This window comes from Cetorhinus maximus, chromosome 6, assembly GCF_964194155.1.
Source record: "Cetorhinus maximus chromosome 6, sCetMax3.hap1.1, whole genome shotgun sequence".
Lineage (NCBI taxonomy): Eukaryota > Metazoa > Chordata > Chondrichthyes > Lamniformes > Cetorhinidae > Cetorhinus > Cetorhinus maximus.
Window position 1 is genome coordinate 11,449,835 of NC_135884.1, and position 20,584 is coordinate 11,470,418.

Here is a 20,584-nt window from a genome sequence, read left to right on the forward strand (position 1 = left end):
CAGAGCCACCTATAACTGAAACAACTAAAGCGCAACATAGGTCAAGTCAAATTCAAACAGTTCTTCAGTCATAATGAAACAACAGATGAGAGATGACAGGATTTCAGTCTTTCTCATGTATCAAATAAAAATAGAACAAGAAACATTTGGAAAAGATTTGCAAAGCTGGACCCAAGAGTACAGAATACTGTCCGTATATTACAAATTGTTTACGGCTATTATCTGGCCAAAGATTACAGCATGTGAACTATTTTATATTGTGTTTTCATATTCCAGAGAATCTAACTTATCATTAAAAAGTCATATAATCCTTCCGATTATAATGTACTTCTTCAACCTTAATGATATATGTACCTTTAAGAAGAGCATTTTCTTAGTAGCATTTGCTACCAACATGTAATCCAATTTACGAGATAGGTCCTCCAGAAGAAATACTAGTTCTGCTGACCCCAGCTGTACAACTTCAGTAGCCTACAAGACAAAACAACCATCAAAATTGATACAGGCCTACGGGTCAGCATGAAATTAGCAGCCATTTTCGGTTAATTTAGCTCACTACCTTGCAATTTAATTTATACTATTAGTCTGATTAAATGGGCAACGTTACAGTACTAGCTAATTATCTCAGAACTGAACTGTTTGGATGATTATAAATTTAATATGTTCTCGCTCTGTATAAGTATATTACTATTATACAAGAAACAGAATAAAGTGGATAGAGTATTTTTTAAACTGCCTTATGAATCTTAAAGACAACTTTCTTGATGACAACAAGATGAGGACTATCCATACACTGACCTTGGTGTGTAGCTCAGTGTCCAGTAGGGATTTGGTTACCAGACCACATTGTAGGACAAAAAACACATCTGTATCCAGCTCTCTAAAGTAGGCTCTGTAATTAGGCAAATTAACAAAGACCTTCCCTTCTTCAGTGTTTTCCTGCAGAATGCATAATGATATTGCATGAAACATCACCTAGATATTTAAAGGACACACATTCACTGATATTTCCTAACAGTGAATTGTGGATCTTCACTTATTAACTTTCACTCTTTTATATTACAACCAGTGTGGGCAACATCAATGATACATAAAGCACTGGCCATCAACATCCACCAAGTTAACTAGCCTAGCAAGTCACTCTTACCCCATCGCAGAAATGAACATAACCACTCTATATCTACAACAATTATGTTTAAAAAAACACAAAGGAGAAATTTCAAGGAAGCGCACTGATCTTGTGGTGGATAAGCTATGAGTCAACCATGGGATGCTGGAACACAGATTTAGACCCTCATTTACTAATCTGCCCATCTGTGAGGAGGTGCTGAGTGAGGCACACATTCTGATGAACAGGGAAAGTGAGATAAACAGAGAAAGTGAGAGAGAGAATGAGTCATTGCTTCGCAGGAGCAGGGTACCAGTGAAGGTCAAAGCCAAACACCTGCCTATCCTTGTTAACTGTACCTTCCCTTGTGTACTCTCAGATTGCACTTGACTTTCTTCTGCAGGATCCTCAGTCTGAGAACTGTCTGTAGAGGAATTCTTGTTACCCTCAGATTTCTGCTTCTTCTTACTCTTTTGATCTTGGAAGAAAACAAACAAAACATCAAGGCCTGAATTTTTGCTCCTGGATTGGCTCCGCAGGCCCGGCCCGTGAGAAAGTGCCCTGGAAGTTGGGATTTTCATTCTGGGGTGGCGGGGTTCTCCGAGAGTCGGGCCGGGTGACCCCAGAACGAGTGCGAAGGCTGCCGGGCGTGAAGGTGGGCTGGACGGAAGGCCTACCTCGTTACATCTGTATTTTGTCAAAGATTCTTAAAAAAGCATTAAAACAAAACCAGCCCCCAAGTCCTCACCACTCACACCTGCTCAACCCCACACACTCCCCATGCCCCTTCCAAGCTACCTCAAGCTCTCTGCCCTTACCCATGACCCCTCATTACCTCCATGCCAACCTATGCCCCTCTACCCACCTCCCAGTCCTTTATAGCCCCTATTCCAACTTAATGCCAACTCAAGCAACACATTCCCCCCCCCCACCAAACACCCTCTGTCCTTATGACTACTGTGCCAACTCACAGGAGCCATACTGAGATTAAATAGAATAAAATTCTAAATGTCTGTTGCAGACTTTATTTAAAAAACACACACATTCATAAAACCCATTCACTACATTTACATTCCTTCAACAACATAATGCCTGAAAGAGCAAAAATTTCATTCAAGTGCTCAATCCCTTATAAAAACAAGCATTGGAATTTATGGTCCCACTTCCAAAGAGTCCATACCCAGGCTTGTCAATCAAACTGTGAAATGGAAGGCACCCCACTTTTATAATGGATGGTTGTGAAATCAGTCATGCAGCACAAATCGAGTAATGATAACCCCCAGGCTTATGTCATCAGGCAGAGTGAAATAAGAAGAAATGATTTTTTTTAAACATACCACACAGTTTTTTCAAAGATTTAAAGGGCAGGAGTATTAAATGCCTTGACACTTCTGCCTGTTCTTCTGGACAGGTCCTATTGACAGCTCTCTTGACAGTTCCAATGAGTTCATGCACTTTTTATGAACATTCAAGGCTGCCTTTCACAATCCCAAGGGGCACCTTACCTCTCCCGAAGGGCAGCTGAACTCCCCAAAAGGTGTCCCGAGACTATTTCCAAAGGAGGATCTGCCTCTCCAAAAGGGTACCCCACCTCTCCAAAGGACTCCGCAAAGTTTAGGCCTGCTCCTACCAGGACTAATCTGTGCACATCGTGTTTCACACACCTAGGTTGTGAAAATCAGACATCAGTGGAGGTAGCTGCTGACTTATATGGGCGGTTGCCTCTGTGAAAGTTGCGAAACATGACCCACCCCATGAAAATGGTACATGCCACGCTCAGGGGCATGACTTCCGGATTTCTACCTCTTCCACCAATTTTGCAACAACAGAGAAGCTCTCTGTTGTTGCGAAAATCCAGGCCTAACTCCTACCAGCTCTGAATTAACTGATATTAGACCCTTACGCCCAGGAGTCTTATTGGTATTTTATTTTTTGCTCATTTTTCCCCTCTTACTCTGCCGAAGACATTGGCTTCGCTTCCAAAGACGCCAGCAACTTACTGCTACCCTGGCCAAGTGGCCACTCCTTATGTGTAACAAATACTTGCAGGCCATTCAATTGGAATGGGGAATCACAGCAGAGTTCAATCACTTTCCTAACAACATCTATATATGCATTCCTTCCCACGACAGTCATTGAATTATGGTCAGCAGCAGGGAACCTGCCTAACTTTCCACTCCCTTGTGCCATCTTGGCCTGGATCATTTAACTCAGTATAGCCTGTGACTGAAGCTTCAGATCCTGATAAAGCTGAGCTGTTCATTGGATAGACTAACTGGCCCAGCAAGGAAACTCACTTTCCATCTGAAATTGAGTAGGTACTACAGGACCAACTCAGAGCCCTCCTTATCTCCTCCCCCGCCCCACCCCTCAAACAAGCTATTAGAGGGAAAAAGGAAAATGGAAACTGCATCAACTGGAGTCACACTGGTAGACTACCTGAACCCTGGGACCAGACCATAAATCATCTTCTTGGTCACGGATGGTATATGATCTGAAGAAAAAAAATTGGGACGAGTAAGGGAGGTCATAGTTGCGCTGGCTCTCAAAGAACTTTCTGTTGAGTCCCATTTCCCTGCTCATTCCCCAAACTACCAGAAGCTATTTTTCCCCAAGCCTTGATCACCTTTCTTTCCTTTCTTAGCTGGTGCTGCAGGAGCTATGTTCAGAGGAACCTCAGTGATCTCCAAGTCAAAGTTTGCCAGTGGGGGGACATATCCAGGTGTTGCTGAAATGTTAAAAGAAATGACAGCAGGTTAGAACCTTCAAATTGAAAATTAAAGATAGCAGTAGCAATTTAAGCACCCAAATAAAAAATAAGTAACATTACAATGAGGAAGAAAAATAGTTTCTGTCTGCATCATTTTCCGATTAACTTTGGAAAGCATGTTCTAAAATACACAAAGACTTTAGCTTGTGCCCTGTTCAAATTGCTCAAACTAGTAAAAAGAGGCTTTCATCTGAAGAATCACAAATGTTCCAGATTTAATTCACTTCATATCAGCCATATTGGGCTGATTTTCATTTTCATTGCATTTTAATCGGCAATTGGGATGCAAAGCTCAAAATCAGCATCCTGTTACTGCCATCACCCCTTTTTGGAATCAGGCAGTGTAAATGGAGGAAATTAATGTCTCTCGGAGTCCATACAAATTTTCAAGTAACAATGAGCAAAATGTGTGCTGGTATCCAATGTAGAGTAGCCTAACATGAGTTTCCTATAAAGAGGCTGCTCAATAAAGGGGATGGCTAGTTGTTTATTTAAAAAAAATCTTTGCTGAGGCCAACAGGAGCTAAAGGGCCGAACCTCTGTGGTCTGTCCCCCATGCCCCAACCCATCTTCAACTTAACTCGTCCAGCTCATCTCTGCTGCCAGATTTCCCCCTTTTCTCCTGCCCCCAGTTGATAAGCAGCTTTGCATCTGAGGCAACTTACCACAAGTATAGTACTAAGGCCCAACAGAAGAATAACTTATTGGCCCTTCAGTTGCTTTCATTAAACAGGCAACGGGCTCACTCAACCTGCCTCTTGTGCAATAAAAAGAGTCATATCAGAATCAGCCACACTGTACTCAATATGAAACTCGTCAACATTAAATTGACAATTTCAGTTTGGGATCACGTGGCGTGCTGAAGTTCAGCTAGTGGAACTATAAACAGGAAGAATGACTATAGACAGATCTCACCTGAAATGCTATATAGAGAATTCAAAAGGAGAAGGCAATAAAATTAAGTAGTATAATAGAAAATCTACATTACTAACCTCTTCATATCAAGTCAAGTATAAATGTGGCTTTCACACCACCTTATAAATGCTCAACTCCAACACACAGAATCACCCAGAAAACCTCAAAAGTACAGAAACATGTTCATATAAAATGTTGCACATGAGACACTGCACTAAATGGCCAAGCATGCAGGGATGCAAGAGCATAAACTATGCCAAACCTGCTATGCACTTCTCCAATAACACCTGCAAATGTGTAATGTTCTGCAACCGGAGGAGTACCTTTCCCTTCATCTCAGTATCCTGCTGTTTACAGAATGCATTCACTACCTGAAAAGTAGAGAAAAAAATCAATCACAAGGATGAAAACATAGAACTGTCTTTCTGTGCACATAGCTGGTCAGCCACACTGGACTGTATTGTGCAACCGTCTTGCCTACTTAGGCTTTGTAATTCAAGGAGTCTGATTAGCAACCAATTCTGTACATGGCTATCACAGAATGAGTTTTAAAGACCAAAACAAGTTTTCTAATTCACTACAGACTAACACCAGCTCACTTAATGTTTCTTGTTTTGTTACCTCTCTGAACCAATTGAGGGTGTGAAACAGCAGTGAGCATAGAAGTTCCCGCTCCTGTTTGGATAGCGACTCCACCTTCTCCACCAGTTCCAGGTTGGTCATGTAAAGTGGGCAACCTGTAATAAGATGGTCAGCTGAGTAAAGCCAAAGGTCGCAAGACTCGTGGTGTATGCATTGGCCGGTTTTTCACAATAAATGCCAGTTCACGTTTTCAAACACAGGATCATACGGCAAGATTCACTTATATATTGTGCTATATAATGACATTTTAAAAATGATTCACCTTTTATGATCTGCACCATAATCTAAACCGCTGCTATGCAATTCATATGTAGTCTATATCAAGTGCGCCATTTGTGTCAATATGCTATTACACAGTACTTGTTACTCCATGACAATCTACTGTGAAGTACATCTTTTTAAATTCATTCATGGGATGTGGGCGTCACTGGCTAGGCCAGTATTTATTGTCCATCCTTAATTGCCCATGAGAAGGTGGTGGTGGGCTGCCTTCTTGAACCACTACAGTCCATGTGGTGTCGGTACGCCCACAGTGCTGTTAGGGAGGGAGTTCCAGGATTTTGATCCAGCGACAGTGAAGGAACGGCGATATATTTCCAAGTCAGGATGGTGAGCGGCTTGGAGGGGAGCTTCCAGGTGGTGGTGTTACATGTATTAAGATACAAGACCAGTCAAATGAAGCTGTTAAAGTTGATCAGTATTATTATAGGCATTAGACCAATATCACTTCTGCACTGTTGGTCTTCCCAGCTTTAACAGCCCTGTTAAAAACATGACTCACCCAATTTCTCAGGCGATTTAGCTGAGTGGTACAGATCAGGATGGTCCCACCTAAGTTAGCAGATCTCAGCTAAGGCAGTCTTAGTGGCACAGCCCTCTAGTTAGAGAGGTAAAAATAAGCCCAGTTTCCTAGTCTTAATCACTGTATAGCAACCACTGCTAGAACGAATAAGAATTGGTGCAAGGATAGACTCAGTGTTTCTCCCTCCATCTCTCTAAAATATGAATTTGTAACTCAAACACTGCAATTTGTACTAAGGTCTGGAGCACCCCTCTATTGCAGATGGGTTAATAAAGAGCTCCCAGCATTGTGCACCATATGTGCCCATCACCATGTTAGCACTGGTTGAGGAATGTACATTGTAACTAAACAAATACAGCACTATGCGGATTACATTTCTTGTGACAAAGTATAGTTCTGAGTAGAAATTGAGATAGAAGTCCCAAAGAAGCATAACTGGATCACAAAACAGCACACAGCACAGAAGGAGGCCATTCAGCTCATCAAGTCTGTGCCGGAAGTTCCCATTTCAGAAAACCCAAGACTGTTTTGGTGCAAGCTTGGTGGCCAACCTGCTCATGTCAGGGTGGTTTTATTTATAGCAGCTGTTCCACACTCATCTTAGAAATGGAAACTGCACAAAAACCCAAAGCGCTGCACCAGTACACATTTGAATAGGCTCTGAGGAACCCAACACTACCACAAGACTGATGAGCCTTATTTTTAAAGAAATTTCACTATGATACAGCAGGTAAAGACAGTGTGCAGCTGCACTGTGCAAACCACAGCTCCAGACACAATCGCCTTAATAGGTCAGCTGATCTCTCCTGACAGTCGAAGTGCTACAATTGACCCCCAATCCCCTTGTGGGGAGTAGCGGGGGGAAAGAAACGAAAGTAGTTTGGGTTCCTGCTCCTGATTCTTTAGTGTTTAAACTAAGCAGCGCTCCAGACAGAAATCTAAAATGCCTGATTGCAGCCAGAATGTCAGCAGGCATTACAATTGGCTTCTACATCACTGGGCTATGGAGAGAGTGGAAAAAAAATAACAGATCCCAGTTTCTGGTCTCTTATTGAGTAATTTGCTGGAAGAGATGGTTGAAGAAATGGTAAATAATGGGACATGGAGACAGAGCAGGCACGTAGGATTAGGACTAAAACAAAAGCAGAACACTGCGGATGCTGCAAATCTGAAATAAAAACAGAAAATGCCGGAAAACACTCAGCAGGTCAGGGAGCATCTTTGGAGAGAGAAACAGAGTTAGCGTTTCAGGTCATTGGCCTTTTGTCAGAACTGGCATTGGCCTGAAATGCTAACTCCGTTTCTCTCTCCAGAGATGTTGCCTGATCTGCTGAGCGTTTCCAACATTTCCAACATCTTCTATTTTTCTTTAGGGTTAGAATTACTGTTCATGTGGAGGATTAACAGCAACATGCACAGTAGGGTTCAATAGCCTCTTCCTAATTTTGATGTAATTCTATGGAAAGTCTGTTGGATAAGAATGGGTCACTGATACTAATCGTCTACACTCACATGTGAAGATTGGTCACTTGGGAGAGATTCTGAATAATTGCATAGTAATTACAGCACAGAAACCAGCTATTCTACCTAATAGGTTCAGTCTCCTCCCGCCCCACTTCATCTAACCATAGATCTTTCTATTTTTCTATTCTTCCTCTTGTTTATCTGGCTTCTCCTTAACTGTATCCATGCGTTTTGCCTCAATTACTTGCAGTAAAAACCCAACTGGTTCACTAATGTCTTTTAGGGAAGGAAATCTGTTGTCCTTACCTCGTCTGGCCAACACGTGACTCCAGACCCACAGCAACGTGGTTTACTCTTAAATGCCCTCTGAAATGGCCTAGCAAGACGCTACAAAGTCACAAAAAAGGAATTAAACCAGACAGACCACCCGGCATCGACCTAGGTACCGGAAACGACAATGGCAATCTCAGCCCTGTCTACCCTGCAAAGTCCTCTTTACTAACATCTGAGGGCTAGTGCCAAAATTGGGAGAGCTGTCTCACAGACTAGGCATCCTCATGGAATCATACCTTACAGATAATGTCCCAGACACCACCATCACCTTCCCTGGGTTTGTCCTGTCCCACCGGCCGGACAGACCAGGCAGGGGTGGCAGCACAGCGCTATACAGTCGGGAGGGAGTTGCCCTGGGAGTCCTCAACATCGACTCCTGACCCAATGAAGTCTCATGGCATCAGGTCAAACACGGGCAAGGAAACCTCCTGCTGATTACCATGTACCGCCCTCCCTCAGCTGATGCATCAGTGCTCCTCCATGTTGAACATCACTTGGAGGAAGCACTGAGGGTGGCAAGGGTGCAGAATGCATTCTGGATGGTGTACTTCAATGTCCATCACCAAGAGTGGCTTGGTAACACCACTACTGACTGAGCTGGCCGAGTCCTAAATGACATAGCTGGTAGGCTGGGTCTGTGGCAGGTGGTGAGGGAACCAACAAAAGGGAAAAACATACTTGACCTCATCCTCACCAATCTGCAGAAGCATCAGATCAGTAGGAGTGAGCACCTCACAGTCGTGGTAGAGACAAAACCTGCCTTCACATTGAGGATGCCCTCCATCGTGTTGTGTGGCACTACCACCGTGCTAAATGGGATATGTTTCGAACAAATCTAGCAACTCAAGACTAGGCATCCATGAGGCGCTGTGGGCCATCAGCAGCAGCAGAACTGTACTCAAACACAATCTGTAATCTCATGGCCTGGCATATCCCCCACTCTATCATTGCCATTAAGCCAGGGAATCAAACTTGGTTCAATGAAGAGTGCAGGAGGGCATGCCAGGAGCAACACGAGGCATACCCAAAAATGAGGTATCAACCTGGTGAAACTATAAAACAGGACTACTTGCGTGCCAAACATCATAAGCAGCAAGTAATAGACAGGGCTAAGTGATCCGACAACCAATGGATCAGATCTAACCTCTGCAGTCCTGCCACATCCAGTCGTGAATGGTGGTGGACAATTAAACAACTCACTGGAGGAGGAGGCTCCACAAATAAGACCATAAGACATAGGAGCAGAAATTAGGCCATTCGGCCCATCAAGTCTGCTCTGCCATTCAATCATGGCTGATAAGTTTCTCAACCCCATTCTCCCACCTTCTCCCCGTAACCTTTGATCCCCTTACCAATCAAGAATCTATCTATCTCGGTCTTAAATACAATCAATGACCTGGCCTCCACAGCCTTCTGTGGCAATGAATTCATAGATTCACCACTCTCTGGCTAAAGAAGTTTCTGCTCATCTCTGTTCTAAAAGGTCTTCCCTTTACTCTGAGGCTGTGCCCTCGGGTCCTAGTCTCTCCTACTAATGGAAACATCTTCCCCACGTCCACTCTATCCAGGCCTTTCAGTATTCTGTAAGTTTCAATCAGATTCCCCCTCATCCTTCTAAATTCCATCGAGTATAGACCCAGAGTCCTCAAACGTTACTCATATGTTAAGCCTTTCATTCCTGGGATCATTCTCGTGAACCTCCTCTGGACCCTCTCCAGGGCCAGCACATCCTTCCTGAGATACGGGGCCCAAAATTGCTTACAATATTCTAAATGTGGTCTGACCAGAGCCTTATAAAGCCTCAGCAGCACATCCCTGCCTTTATATTCTAGTCCTCTCGAAATAAATGCCAACATTGCATTTGCCTTCCTAACTACCGACTCAACCTGCAAGTTAACCTTAAGAGAATCCTGGACTAGGACTCCCAAGTCCCTTTGCACTCCAGATTTCTGAATTCTATCCCAATCCCTATCCTCAATGATGGAGGAGCCCAGGACATCAGGGCAAAAGATAAAGCATTTGCAACAACCTTCAGCCAGAAGTGCCGAGTGGATGATCCATCTCGGTCTCCTCTGGAGGTCCCCAGCATCACAGATACCAGTCTTCAGCCAATTCAATTCACTCCACGCAATATCAAGAAACGGCCAAATGCACGGCTATGGGCTCTGACAATATTCCAGCAATGGTACTGAAGACTTGTGCTCCAGAACTTGCTGCACCCCTAGCCAAGCTGTTCCAGTACAGCTACAACACTGGCAATCTACCCGGCTATGTGGAAAATTGTCCATGCATGTCCTGTACACAAAAAGCAGGACAAATCCAACCCGGCTGATTACCACCCCATCAGTCTACTCTCCATCATCAGTAAAGTGATGGAAGTGATCAACAGTGCTATCAAGCAGCACTTGCTTAGCAATAACCTGCTAACTGACATGCAGTTTGGGTTCCGCCAGGGCCACTCAGCTCCTGACCTCTTTACAGCCTTGGTTCAAACATGGACAAAAGAGCTGAACTCCCGAGGTGAGGTGAGAGTGACCGCCCTTGACATCAAGGCAGCATTTGATCGAGCGTGGCATAAGGAGTCCTAGCAAAATTGGAGTCGATAGGAATCGAGGGGAAACTCTGCTGGTTGGAGTCATACCTAGCACAAAGGAAGATGGTTGTGGTTGTTGGAGGTCAGTCATCTCAGCTCCAGGATATCACTGCAGGAATTCCTCAGGGTAGTGTCCTCGGCCCAACCATCTTCAGCTGCTTCATCAATGACCTTCCTTCCATTATAAGGTCAGAAGTGGGGATGATTGCAGATGACGGCACAATGTTCAGCACCATTTGCGACTCCTCAGATACAGGAGCAGTCCGTGTCCAAATGCAGTAAGATCTGGACAGTATCCAGGCTTGGGCTGACAAGTGGCAAGCAACATTCGTGCCACACAAGTGTCAGGCAATGACCACCTCCAACAAGAGAGAATCCAACCATCGCCCTTTGATGTTCAATGGCATTACCATCACTGAATACCCCGCTATCTACATCCTGGGGGTTACCACTGACCAGAAATTGAACTGGACTAGCCACATAAATACTGTGGCTACAAGAGCAGGTCAGAAGTTCAGACTCCTGCAACAAGTAACTCACCTCCTGACTCCCCGAAGCCTGTCCACCAACTACAAGGCACAGGTCAGGAGCGTGATGGAATACTCTCCACTTGCCTGGATGAGTGCAGCTCCCACAACACTCAAGATGCTTGACACCGTCCGGGACAAAGCAACTCACTTGATTGGCATCACATCCACAAACATTCACTCCCTCCACCACCTGCGAACAGTAGCAGCAGTGTGTACCATCTACAAGGTGCACTGCAGGAAATCACCAAGGCTCCTCCGACAGCACCTTCCAAACCCACGACCACCACCATTTAGAAGGACAAGGGCAGCAGATAGATGGGAACACCACCATCATGAAATTCCCCTCTAAGTCACTCACCATCCTGACTTTGAAATATATCGCCTTTCCTTCAATGTCGCTGGGTCAAAATTCTGGAACTCCCTTCCTAACAGTACAGTGGCTGTACCTACACCACATAGAGGCTTCAGCAGCTCAAGAAAGCAGCTCACCACCACCTTCTCAAGGCCAACAAATTCTGGCCCAGCCAGTGAAGCCCACATCCCGTGAATGAATAAAAAAAAGTAACGAGTTCCATATTCTAACTACTTTCTGGGTAAAGGAGTTTCATCTAAATTCCCTTCAGGATTTATCAATGACTATTGTATACTTATGGTCCCTAATCATGTTGGAACTGTAAAACAAAAACAGAATTACCTGGAAAAACTCAGCAGGTCTGGCAGCATCGGTGGAGAAGAAATCAGTTAACGTTTCGGGTCTTCATGACCCTTCGGCAGAACTGAGTATAGTTAGGAGAAAAGTGAAATATAAGCTGGTCTAAGGTGGGGGGGCGGGGGGAGAGAGAAGTTGAGGGTGTGGTGATTGTGGAGATAAGCAAGCAGTGATAGGAGCAGATAATCAAAAGATGTCACAGACAAAAGGATCAAAGAGGTGTTGAAGGTGGTGATATTGTCTGAGAAAAGTGCTAATTAAGAATGGAAGACAGGATACTCAAGGTACAGCTCTAGTGGGGGTGGGGTGGAAAGACTAAAAAAGTTTTAGTTTTAGATTTAAAAATAATGGAAATAGGTGGGGAAAGAAGAATCTATATAAATTATTGAAAAAAAAGGGGTGGGGTGGAGAAACGGGGTGGGGATGGGGGGAGGGGGAGTTTAAGATCTAAAGTTGTTGAATTCAATATTCAGCCCGGAAGGCTGTAAAGTGCCTAGTCGGAAGGTGAAGTGCTGTTCCTCCAGTTTGCATTGGGCTTCACTGGAACAATGCAGCAAGCCAAGGACAGACATGTGGACAAGAGAACAGGGTGGAGTGTTAAAATGGCAAGCGACAGGGAGGTTTGGGGAGGTTTGGAACTGTACCTTATTAAGATTTCATACCTTCAGAACAGGGAGCAAGCAATAAATCAAAGTTTGTTTTAATGCCGTTTTGATCTTTGCACTTGTCAGTTACAGATTTCTGTTCATTAATTTAACAAGTGTGCAGAACATTCTACCGTGCAACAAAAATTTAAATCTGCACTGCAATGCTGCAGTAATAGGTTTGACCACAAGAGAACCCTCTTGAGCCAAACTGAGGTTCTGTCAAGTTTCACATCAGATGACCTTTTTCCACAAATATTTTGAAGCAACCGGGAAAAAAAAAATGAATATTGTCAAACAGGAGCTTGGACACACTTTGCTCTGGACAGGAAATGGGGATGTCAATGTAGGAAAATAGAATTCTTTTTTTCCATGTGGTCCGTACTCAATCCCCTCCTGGTTTATATTTCTGTACATGCCTCACACTCTTGGGGCTTCTCCTTACCCCTCACTCTGGTCCTACACTGTGCAATTCTCTCTCCAGTTTCCTCTCTCCACTCAATTTTGCAGTTAATGTGAATAAAGTACATTTTTTAAAAATGGTCTTTGACCCTGCCTCTGCTTCCCCATTTCAACATCATCAGTCCCCTTCTTTCATTCAAGATGAACATCTACCATACGTTATTCTACCTCACTGTAAAGGCACGTGAAAAGCATGATGTAAGAGCGAGTTGTTCTTGGCTCAGAGAAACGTTGTCATCCATGACTGGCATCCATGACAATTGATGTGCTTCCCTACATAGGGTCGCAGCATATTGGAACTCTGATGTGCTGCATTACATAGTGACAGGACATCGGTCTGCATCTGTAAGTCTCCATGTGTTTCCAACTGTAGGTGGTCTATCACAGATAGGTGCTAGGCAGTGACCAAGGAAGGAGAAAAACAATTCAAATTTGGAAGAAAGTTGGCCTGGACCACTTTAGCATTCCTCCTAGCAGCCAAAGTTAGCGTGATATTGGCAAGTGGCCTGTTACCCGTAAATGCATTTGCAAATAACTACTAATTTTAAAGAAACGTACTTTCATCACATTAATTGCAAAATTACTTTAGAAACCATATGGCAGGAAACGACTTGCCACCAGACTGCAGCGGTTCAAGAAGGCAGCTCACAACTTTCTTTAAGGATGGGCAACAAATGCTGGCCTTACCAGCAATGCTCACATCCCACGAGACAACAAAATAAACCTGGGGTAAAACACCGACTTCAGCCAAAATCAAGTACTGATTTTCCTTACTACTCAAATGCAACAGCATTAAGTACCTCAGAGCGTACCTAATAAAGCGTCAATCTCCTCCAAGTTTCCATTGTGCTGCACCTCTTCACAGAATCTCAGTAGGCGGAAAAAGGAAGCAAGACTCACTGGAGAAATACACCTAAAAATGACGAATAAAAGCAAATCATACCTATGTTGTCCATTCTTTTCTAAGAAATTCTTGCTAAAGCAATGAAGGCTTTATAAATAAAAATCCTTACTTCTTGACCCCTTGTTTGCCAGTTGCATTTTCAAAACCAGTGCTAGTCATGCTATTGGATAGCAGTGGTAGAAGATTGATAACAATCCCACCTTCAGAGTCCTCTTCATCCAAGTTAAACATGGACTTCAGTGGCAACAGGTATTTACTGAAAGAATCAACAGTGTGGGTTTTAACAGCTACGTGTGGCTCATAAAACTATACAGTGGGAGAGACTAAGGATTGAATTAAACACAGGCCTCTCACTTCTGGGTTCAAATCCAAACATGACTGGTAGATCTGTCTGTAAGGGACCTCTGTGAAATTAGATTAGGCAGTCTATATCTAATGTCTAATGGACGAGGGCCTATAATCCAAAGTTCCTCTAATTCAGCATCAATTGGCAATATCGCTTTGAGAGAGACTGCATGATAGTTGATGCAGTAATCAGAAAAATGTCACACTTGAGTGACAGCTGACTTGCATACCAAGGTCCCACAAGCAGCAATGAGATAAATGATCAGTTCATCTGATTTAGGTAGTTTGTGGGATAAATGTTGGCTAGACCTCCTCACAGTTCTTCAAATAATGCCATGTGATATTTTAAGTGAAAGGGTAGATGGAGCCTCAGTTTAATCTCGGATTTAAAGGATGGCACCTCCAAAAATGCAGCACTCCTCCAGTACAGCACTGGGGTGTCGGACAGTCTAGTGTGCTGATGTCTTGGGAGTGGGGATTGATCTCACAATCTTGAAACTCAGAGACCAGAGTGCTATCACTGAACCAGGCTGACACATCAATGCATTTAATATATGATCAACTATTCTAACTATTCACTGATCCCCACAGGGGTACATTATAAAAGCAAACACACATTGTCCTACTGAACTCAAATTTAACCTAGGCCACACATGAACCAGAAATAATACTAAATGCTTTTCATTGTTTACCTCTCCGTTTCTGGTAGCAGATCTACAACAAAATCCTCTTGAAAATCATCAAGTACACTTCTTCCAATCAATTCCTAAAGGTGAACAAAAACAAAGGTTCAATGTTGACTATGTTTTGCTGAATTCTACTGTTAAAAGGTGTATTATGCATACATACACAAAGTGGCACAACTCATTGATGCTAAATCACAGAGTAGTAGAACACAACTTCACACTTGTGATTCCCCACCTTCACTTGTGGCACTACTGTATTTTGGGGCAGTTCTCTTCAACTTTCCTATTTTCTGCAATTATACACATTCCTTTTTCCCTGTTTCTTGGGCTTCTTAAACCATTTACAATCCTCAACCGAGGGCACACAATTTCCATCCTCGATCTCAAAAACTGCCACTTGGAGCTGTGTTCAAATGCACAGGGTGACTTCTCTCAGGTCTCAGGAATGTGCCTGACTTCCAACTGGCACCTCCCCATAAACACAGGTTCAAAGGAAGTGTATGTGAAATGGGGAATCAGAATCAGATGTACATGGGAGCAAGCAGAAATCAAAACAGTTTCTTTTCAAGAATTTAGTGTGCTGACAATAGCTGGATGCCAGCGCATCTACATATCTGCTGATATAAACCTCTAAACTTACTTGACCAGGATCAGCATGTACAGAAAACTACTGCACATTTTTGAAAGCCACTGGCCCCAACATTATAATTATAAGGGAGAGATTGTACTTGCGGTTAATCTAGTATTCCCCTGCCCTACCACTCAATATACAAACATAATTTTCTCTCACCACTTTTTCTTTCTCCCATCTCCTTTTATTTAAGTCAATATATCTTAACCATAAACAAAAAGCTATGTTTAAAAAATTGCTTTTAATATGAAACAGATAAAATATCATGGATTTAACCATTTGCATGCACATCCACTGTACCATCGGTCCACTAATGAATATATTTCATGACCATAAGTATCATGTAGCAATGACCTATAAATGATTTGCATCTAATCTGGGCCAGCTAATACTTTAACCATTATTCAGTTTGACATGTTTATGAAATCAGTGTTTGCATATTACAAACAGCATGCTAAAATGAACGGTCATGTAAAATGCAATTATACAAACGCAACCCATAGTGGTAAGAGGACTGGAACATTGGACACTGTTCAGTCACTGGCAGCCTCTAGGACAGCATTGCAGTAGCACAGTAGTAGCAAATGGAAAGAAGAACTACCGGTTTCCCATGTTTGTTGTGGTAGTGCTGTGAGGTTGGTGCTTGACACTCAGATGCTGCTGTTCCACTGTCGCTTGCAGTTGGAAAATCAACTTGTAGCCATCCAAGTTAAAGAGCTGGTGTACCACAGGTGCACAGCGCAATAACACTTATGGCCATTTCCTAGATTTGGTTGTGCAAATGGATTGCTTCAGCACTGACCAATCAGAAGCCAAATTGAAAACTTGAATCAATATAGATACAAAACTTTTTGACGGGCAAGGTAGGAAGATAGATTTGAGGACAGATCTGAGTATCCAATAGTGAACTGGTGAATGACTAAGTGTTAATGGTGTTACCTGCACTTGTGGATCCAGGTTTCCTTTCTGCACCAAGTTAGCCAATTCATCATAGTAGAGGGCAGCAGCTTCTGGAGAATGTTCACTGCAGGTGTGCACCAGTTCAAGCAGGGCTGTGGCCTTAGTATATAAATTGTTTCAGAAATTAAGGCAATGACAAAACCAAATTAACTATCTTCATGTTGGTCTTAGGGAAAGATGTGCAGAATAAGTAAAAAGGTACAACAAAACAAGGACACAACAATAATTGGTTCTAGAGATAATATGCTGAACAGGGGTATAAACCAGCTTCCCAACCTGCGACCTCTACCACCTAGGAGGACAAGGGCAGCAGATGAATGGGAACACCGCCACCTGCAAGTTCCCCTCCAAGCCACTCACCATCCAGACTTGGAGCTATATCACCATTCCTTCACTGTTGCTGGATAAAAATCCTGGAACTCCCTTCTGAACAGCTTGGTAGGTGTTCCAACAACATTTAGACTGCAGCAGTTCAAGAAGGCAGCACACCACCACTGGCTCAAGGGCAATGAGGGATGGACAATAAATGCTGGCATAGCCAGCGACGCCCACACCCCATGAACCAATATATATATATATATATATAAAAAAAATAATGCCTACAACTTCAATCAAGATCAGACCACATCTTTGGAAATGAAATCTATTTTACTAATCAAATCCTTCTGGTTAAAAGATATTACCTTGATTCAGTTGGTAGCACTCCCACCTCCGAGTCAGAAGGTTGAGACTTAATTTAAACTGGAACAAACAGACAGGCCTCAGTCGAGGACTGCTGAGGGAGCTATACATTGTCAGAGGTGCAGTCCTTCAGGAGAGATGTTAAACTGAGGCCATGTCCATCTGTTCCAGTTGATAAGTAGGCATTAAAGATCTCTCAAAAATTGGTCACCCCTGCTCTTTTGCCTCATTTTCTTATGTTCTCCCAGTGTCCCAGTCAGCATTTTTTTCTTTATTCTTTCATGGGATGAGGGCGCCACTGGCAAGGCCAGCACTTGTTGCTCATCCATAATTGCCCTTGAACTGAGAGACTTGCTCGGCCATTTCAGAGGACAGTTAAGAGTCAACCACTTTGCTGTGGGTCTGGAGTCACATGTAGGCCAGGCCGGGTAAGGACAGCAGATTTTCCTCCCTAAAGGAAATCGGATGGGTTTTTACAACAATCGATGATGGTTTCATGTTCACCGTTATTGAGACTAGCTTTTCAACACCAGATTTACTGAATTTAAATTCCACCAGCTGCCATGGTGGGATTCGAACCCATGTCCCCTAGAGAATTAGCCTGAACTTCTGGATTACTAGTCAAGTGACATTACCACTACACCACCATCTCCCCATAACAGTGACTATTTCACAGCAATTTATTTAATGTGAAGTGTATTGGGATGTTTCTGAGTGTTATGTTAAAACACATTGTAAATGCAAATTCTTTCTTCTTTCTAATAGTCAGCTGCACTATTGTAGAATCACTGTAATAAAGTTGCTGAAAAATAGACTATAATCTAAAATGTTAAAAGGGAAGTATTTCCGAGATTCTTTTCATTAAAAAAGTTTTTTTTTCACTGAAGTATATTGCTCCTTTACCCTTCTTTCCATATATGTTCTAAAAATTTAAATAAAAATGAAGCGACAAATGCTTTTGATTCTACAATATATTTGAACATCAGCATTTGCAACATCAACAAATACTCATTACAAACACCATTTCTGCAAATAAATGGAAAACTGGAACAGAAAATATCTCACTTAATACTGCAAGTCAAGTCACTTTGGATTGGTCACGTGTACCAAGTAACAGATACCTGAGAAAAGTAATGTTTACAGCCAAGGAACTTTTTGCAACTCTGAAGAGGGTGAGAAAGTAAATTCTAAATTCCATTAAAGGTCATACCTGTCTGAGTGATTCCTTGCTCATGGATGGCAAATGTGATGATGAGGGTTCAATTTTACTACTGAAAAAGAAGCATCATTCAGGAATTTAGTTATTGCACGTGCATTTAAATCTAGCTACAGGGATAACAATTTCATAGCATCTTCTGAAATTCTATACAGAATCCAGTTATAAAGTAGTTCGTTTGTGCTGTTAAAATTCATCCTGAGCTTTACAACAATTGGTAATGTAAATACACACAATTGATGGGCATTGTATAATGACAAATGTACAAAATACAAGCTTGTGCACAACAAATGACCTATTTTTCATTCTTGACTATGACATCTTCACATCAGTGCTGAGAGTCTATGGGAGGTGCTGAACACCCTGCCAAATTACGAAATTATGTGTGTGTGGGGCGGGTGGGGGGAGGTAATGATGTAGTGGCAATGTCACTGGGCAAGTAATCCAGAGGCCCAGGCTAATGCTCTGGGGACATGGGTTCAAACCCCAACACGGCAGCTGGTGGAATTTAAATTCAACTAATAATATCTGGAATATAAAGTTAGTCTGAGTAATGGTGATCATGACAACTATCGTCGGTTGTCATAAAAACTCATCTGGATTACTAATGTTCTTTAGGGAAGGAAATCTGCTGTCCTGACCTGAGCTGACCTGCATGTGACTCCAGACCCACAGCAACGTGGTTGATTCTTAATTGCCTTCTGAAAATGGTCTGCAAGCCACTCAATTCAAGGGCAATTAGGGATAGGCAACAAATGCTGGCCTTGCCAACAATGCCCAAATCCCATGAACAAATATATTTTTAAAAGCTGCAATGTTTTGCCATGAATGGCACCATTGTATCAACTGTGCTCACATATATGCATCATGCCAAATATATTGTACTTTCACATTATTTGCAGAAAGTCTCTGCCACATCCAATTAAAGAAGAAAGGAAGAACTTTCATTTTATATAGCACCTTATATAATCTCAGGGCATTTCAAAACACTTTACAGTTAATGAAGTACTTTTCAATTGGTGCAGTAGAAATTTGTGCACATCAAGGTTCCATGAATAGCAATGAGATAATGACAAGATTATCCATCTTTTAGATATTGGTTAAGGGATAAATGTTGGGAGCACTCCCATGCCCTTCTACAAAACAGTGCTTTGAGATCTTTTATGTTCACCTGAAAGCAAACAGAGTTGATTCAAGGTCTCGTACAAAAGGCAGCATCTTTGAAGTGCAGCACTCCCTCGGTAGCTGCACTAGATCGTGCTCAAGTTTTTAGACTGGGACTTGAGGACAGAACACCTTGACTCAGATACAGAGTGCATTGATCCCTGGCTGACAAAGGAACACTGGAAGCCTGTGAATCACCCTGCTGCCCGTTGTTTGGCTAAGGAAGGCATGTCACACAAGAAGGTCACTGATGAATTTAACTTTAGATGCAAATAAATACTGTCTACTCATTTAGAGGTTTATGTCTGCAAAATTCAGTAACAGTGAAAGAGCCACCCATCCACTTTTTCAACAGCCATGGTAAAGCACTTAATGGCCCCCAGAGCCATTAAGCATTAGATGATACATATGGTAAGATACCTGTCATAAGCCATGCAGCCCACCATCATGACTGCCCCAATGATTCCAATGCGCTTGTATTTGGATATCGTACTCGATAGCTGTTTTCTGATAACAATGTGCATGTCATCCTGTGGAATAGGACAAGGTAACTATTAGCAATCCCTCCAGTTAACATGAAACATTATTACAGGAGCTGGTCCTTGTAGGCAAAGAAAATAGTTTGTAATGCTGACACGAATGCAGATTTTAATCAGACCATCCATCCAAACATGCAGAAGGGCAGAGGAGCACAGGGAAGGGAAACTGAAGAGTCTTCTGAGATTTTTAGATTCTCTCCCTTACCTGAATGTGGCTGCCATCCTGGCCTCTACTAAAAGCCAATGTGCTCAGGACAAAAAACAGCTTCCTTATCTGCTGGGGAGACAAGTTGTCCATGTAATCCAAGATACCCTGTGAATTAAAAAAACAAATTTCCTAATGATAGTATAAAAATTGCCACTATGAGTATTTTAAAACACTAAGTTATTGGAGAAATAAAAGCAGGAAATGCTGGAAAACTCAGCAGGTCTGGCAGCATCTGTAGAGAGAGAAAAACGGAATTAAGGTTTCGAGTCCGCATGCTT

General features: G+C 42.6%; 1 protein-coding gene across 1 annotated transcript in view; it reads right to left on the minus strand.

The window, feature by feature from the left end:
• fancd2 (FA complementation group D2) overlaps positions 1-20,584 on the minus strand; it is an 81,062-nt gene that overhangs the window by 34,662 nt on the left and 25,816 nt on the right. Inside the window, exons 17-29 of the mRNA XM_078543168.1 lie at positions 20,304-20,411; positions 19,980-20,089; positions 18,390-18,450; positions 16,478-16,597; positions 14,914-14,987; positions 13,986-14,132; positions 13,785-13,885; positions 5,415-5,530; positions 5,056-5,164; positions 3,735-3,836; positions 1,468-1,586; positions 799-939; positions 355-471 (exon numbers count right to left, since the gene is read on the minus strand). Of these exons, the coding sequence (XP_078399294.1) occupies positions 355-471; positions 799-939; positions 1,468-1,586; positions 3,735-3,836; positions 5,056-5,164; positions 5,415-5,530; positions 13,785-13,885; positions 13,986-14,132; positions 14,914-14,987; positions 16,478-16,597; positions 18,390-18,450; positions 19,980-20,089; positions 20,304-20,411 (1,425 nt within the window). The remainder of the gene's footprint in view (positions 1-354; positions 472-798; positions 940-1,467; positions 1,587-3,734; positions 3,837-5,055; positions 5,165-5,414; positions 5,531-13,784; positions 13,886-13,985; positions 14,133-14,913; positions 14,988-16,477; positions 16,598-18,389; positions 18,451-19,979; positions 20,090-20,303; positions 20,412-20,584) is intronic.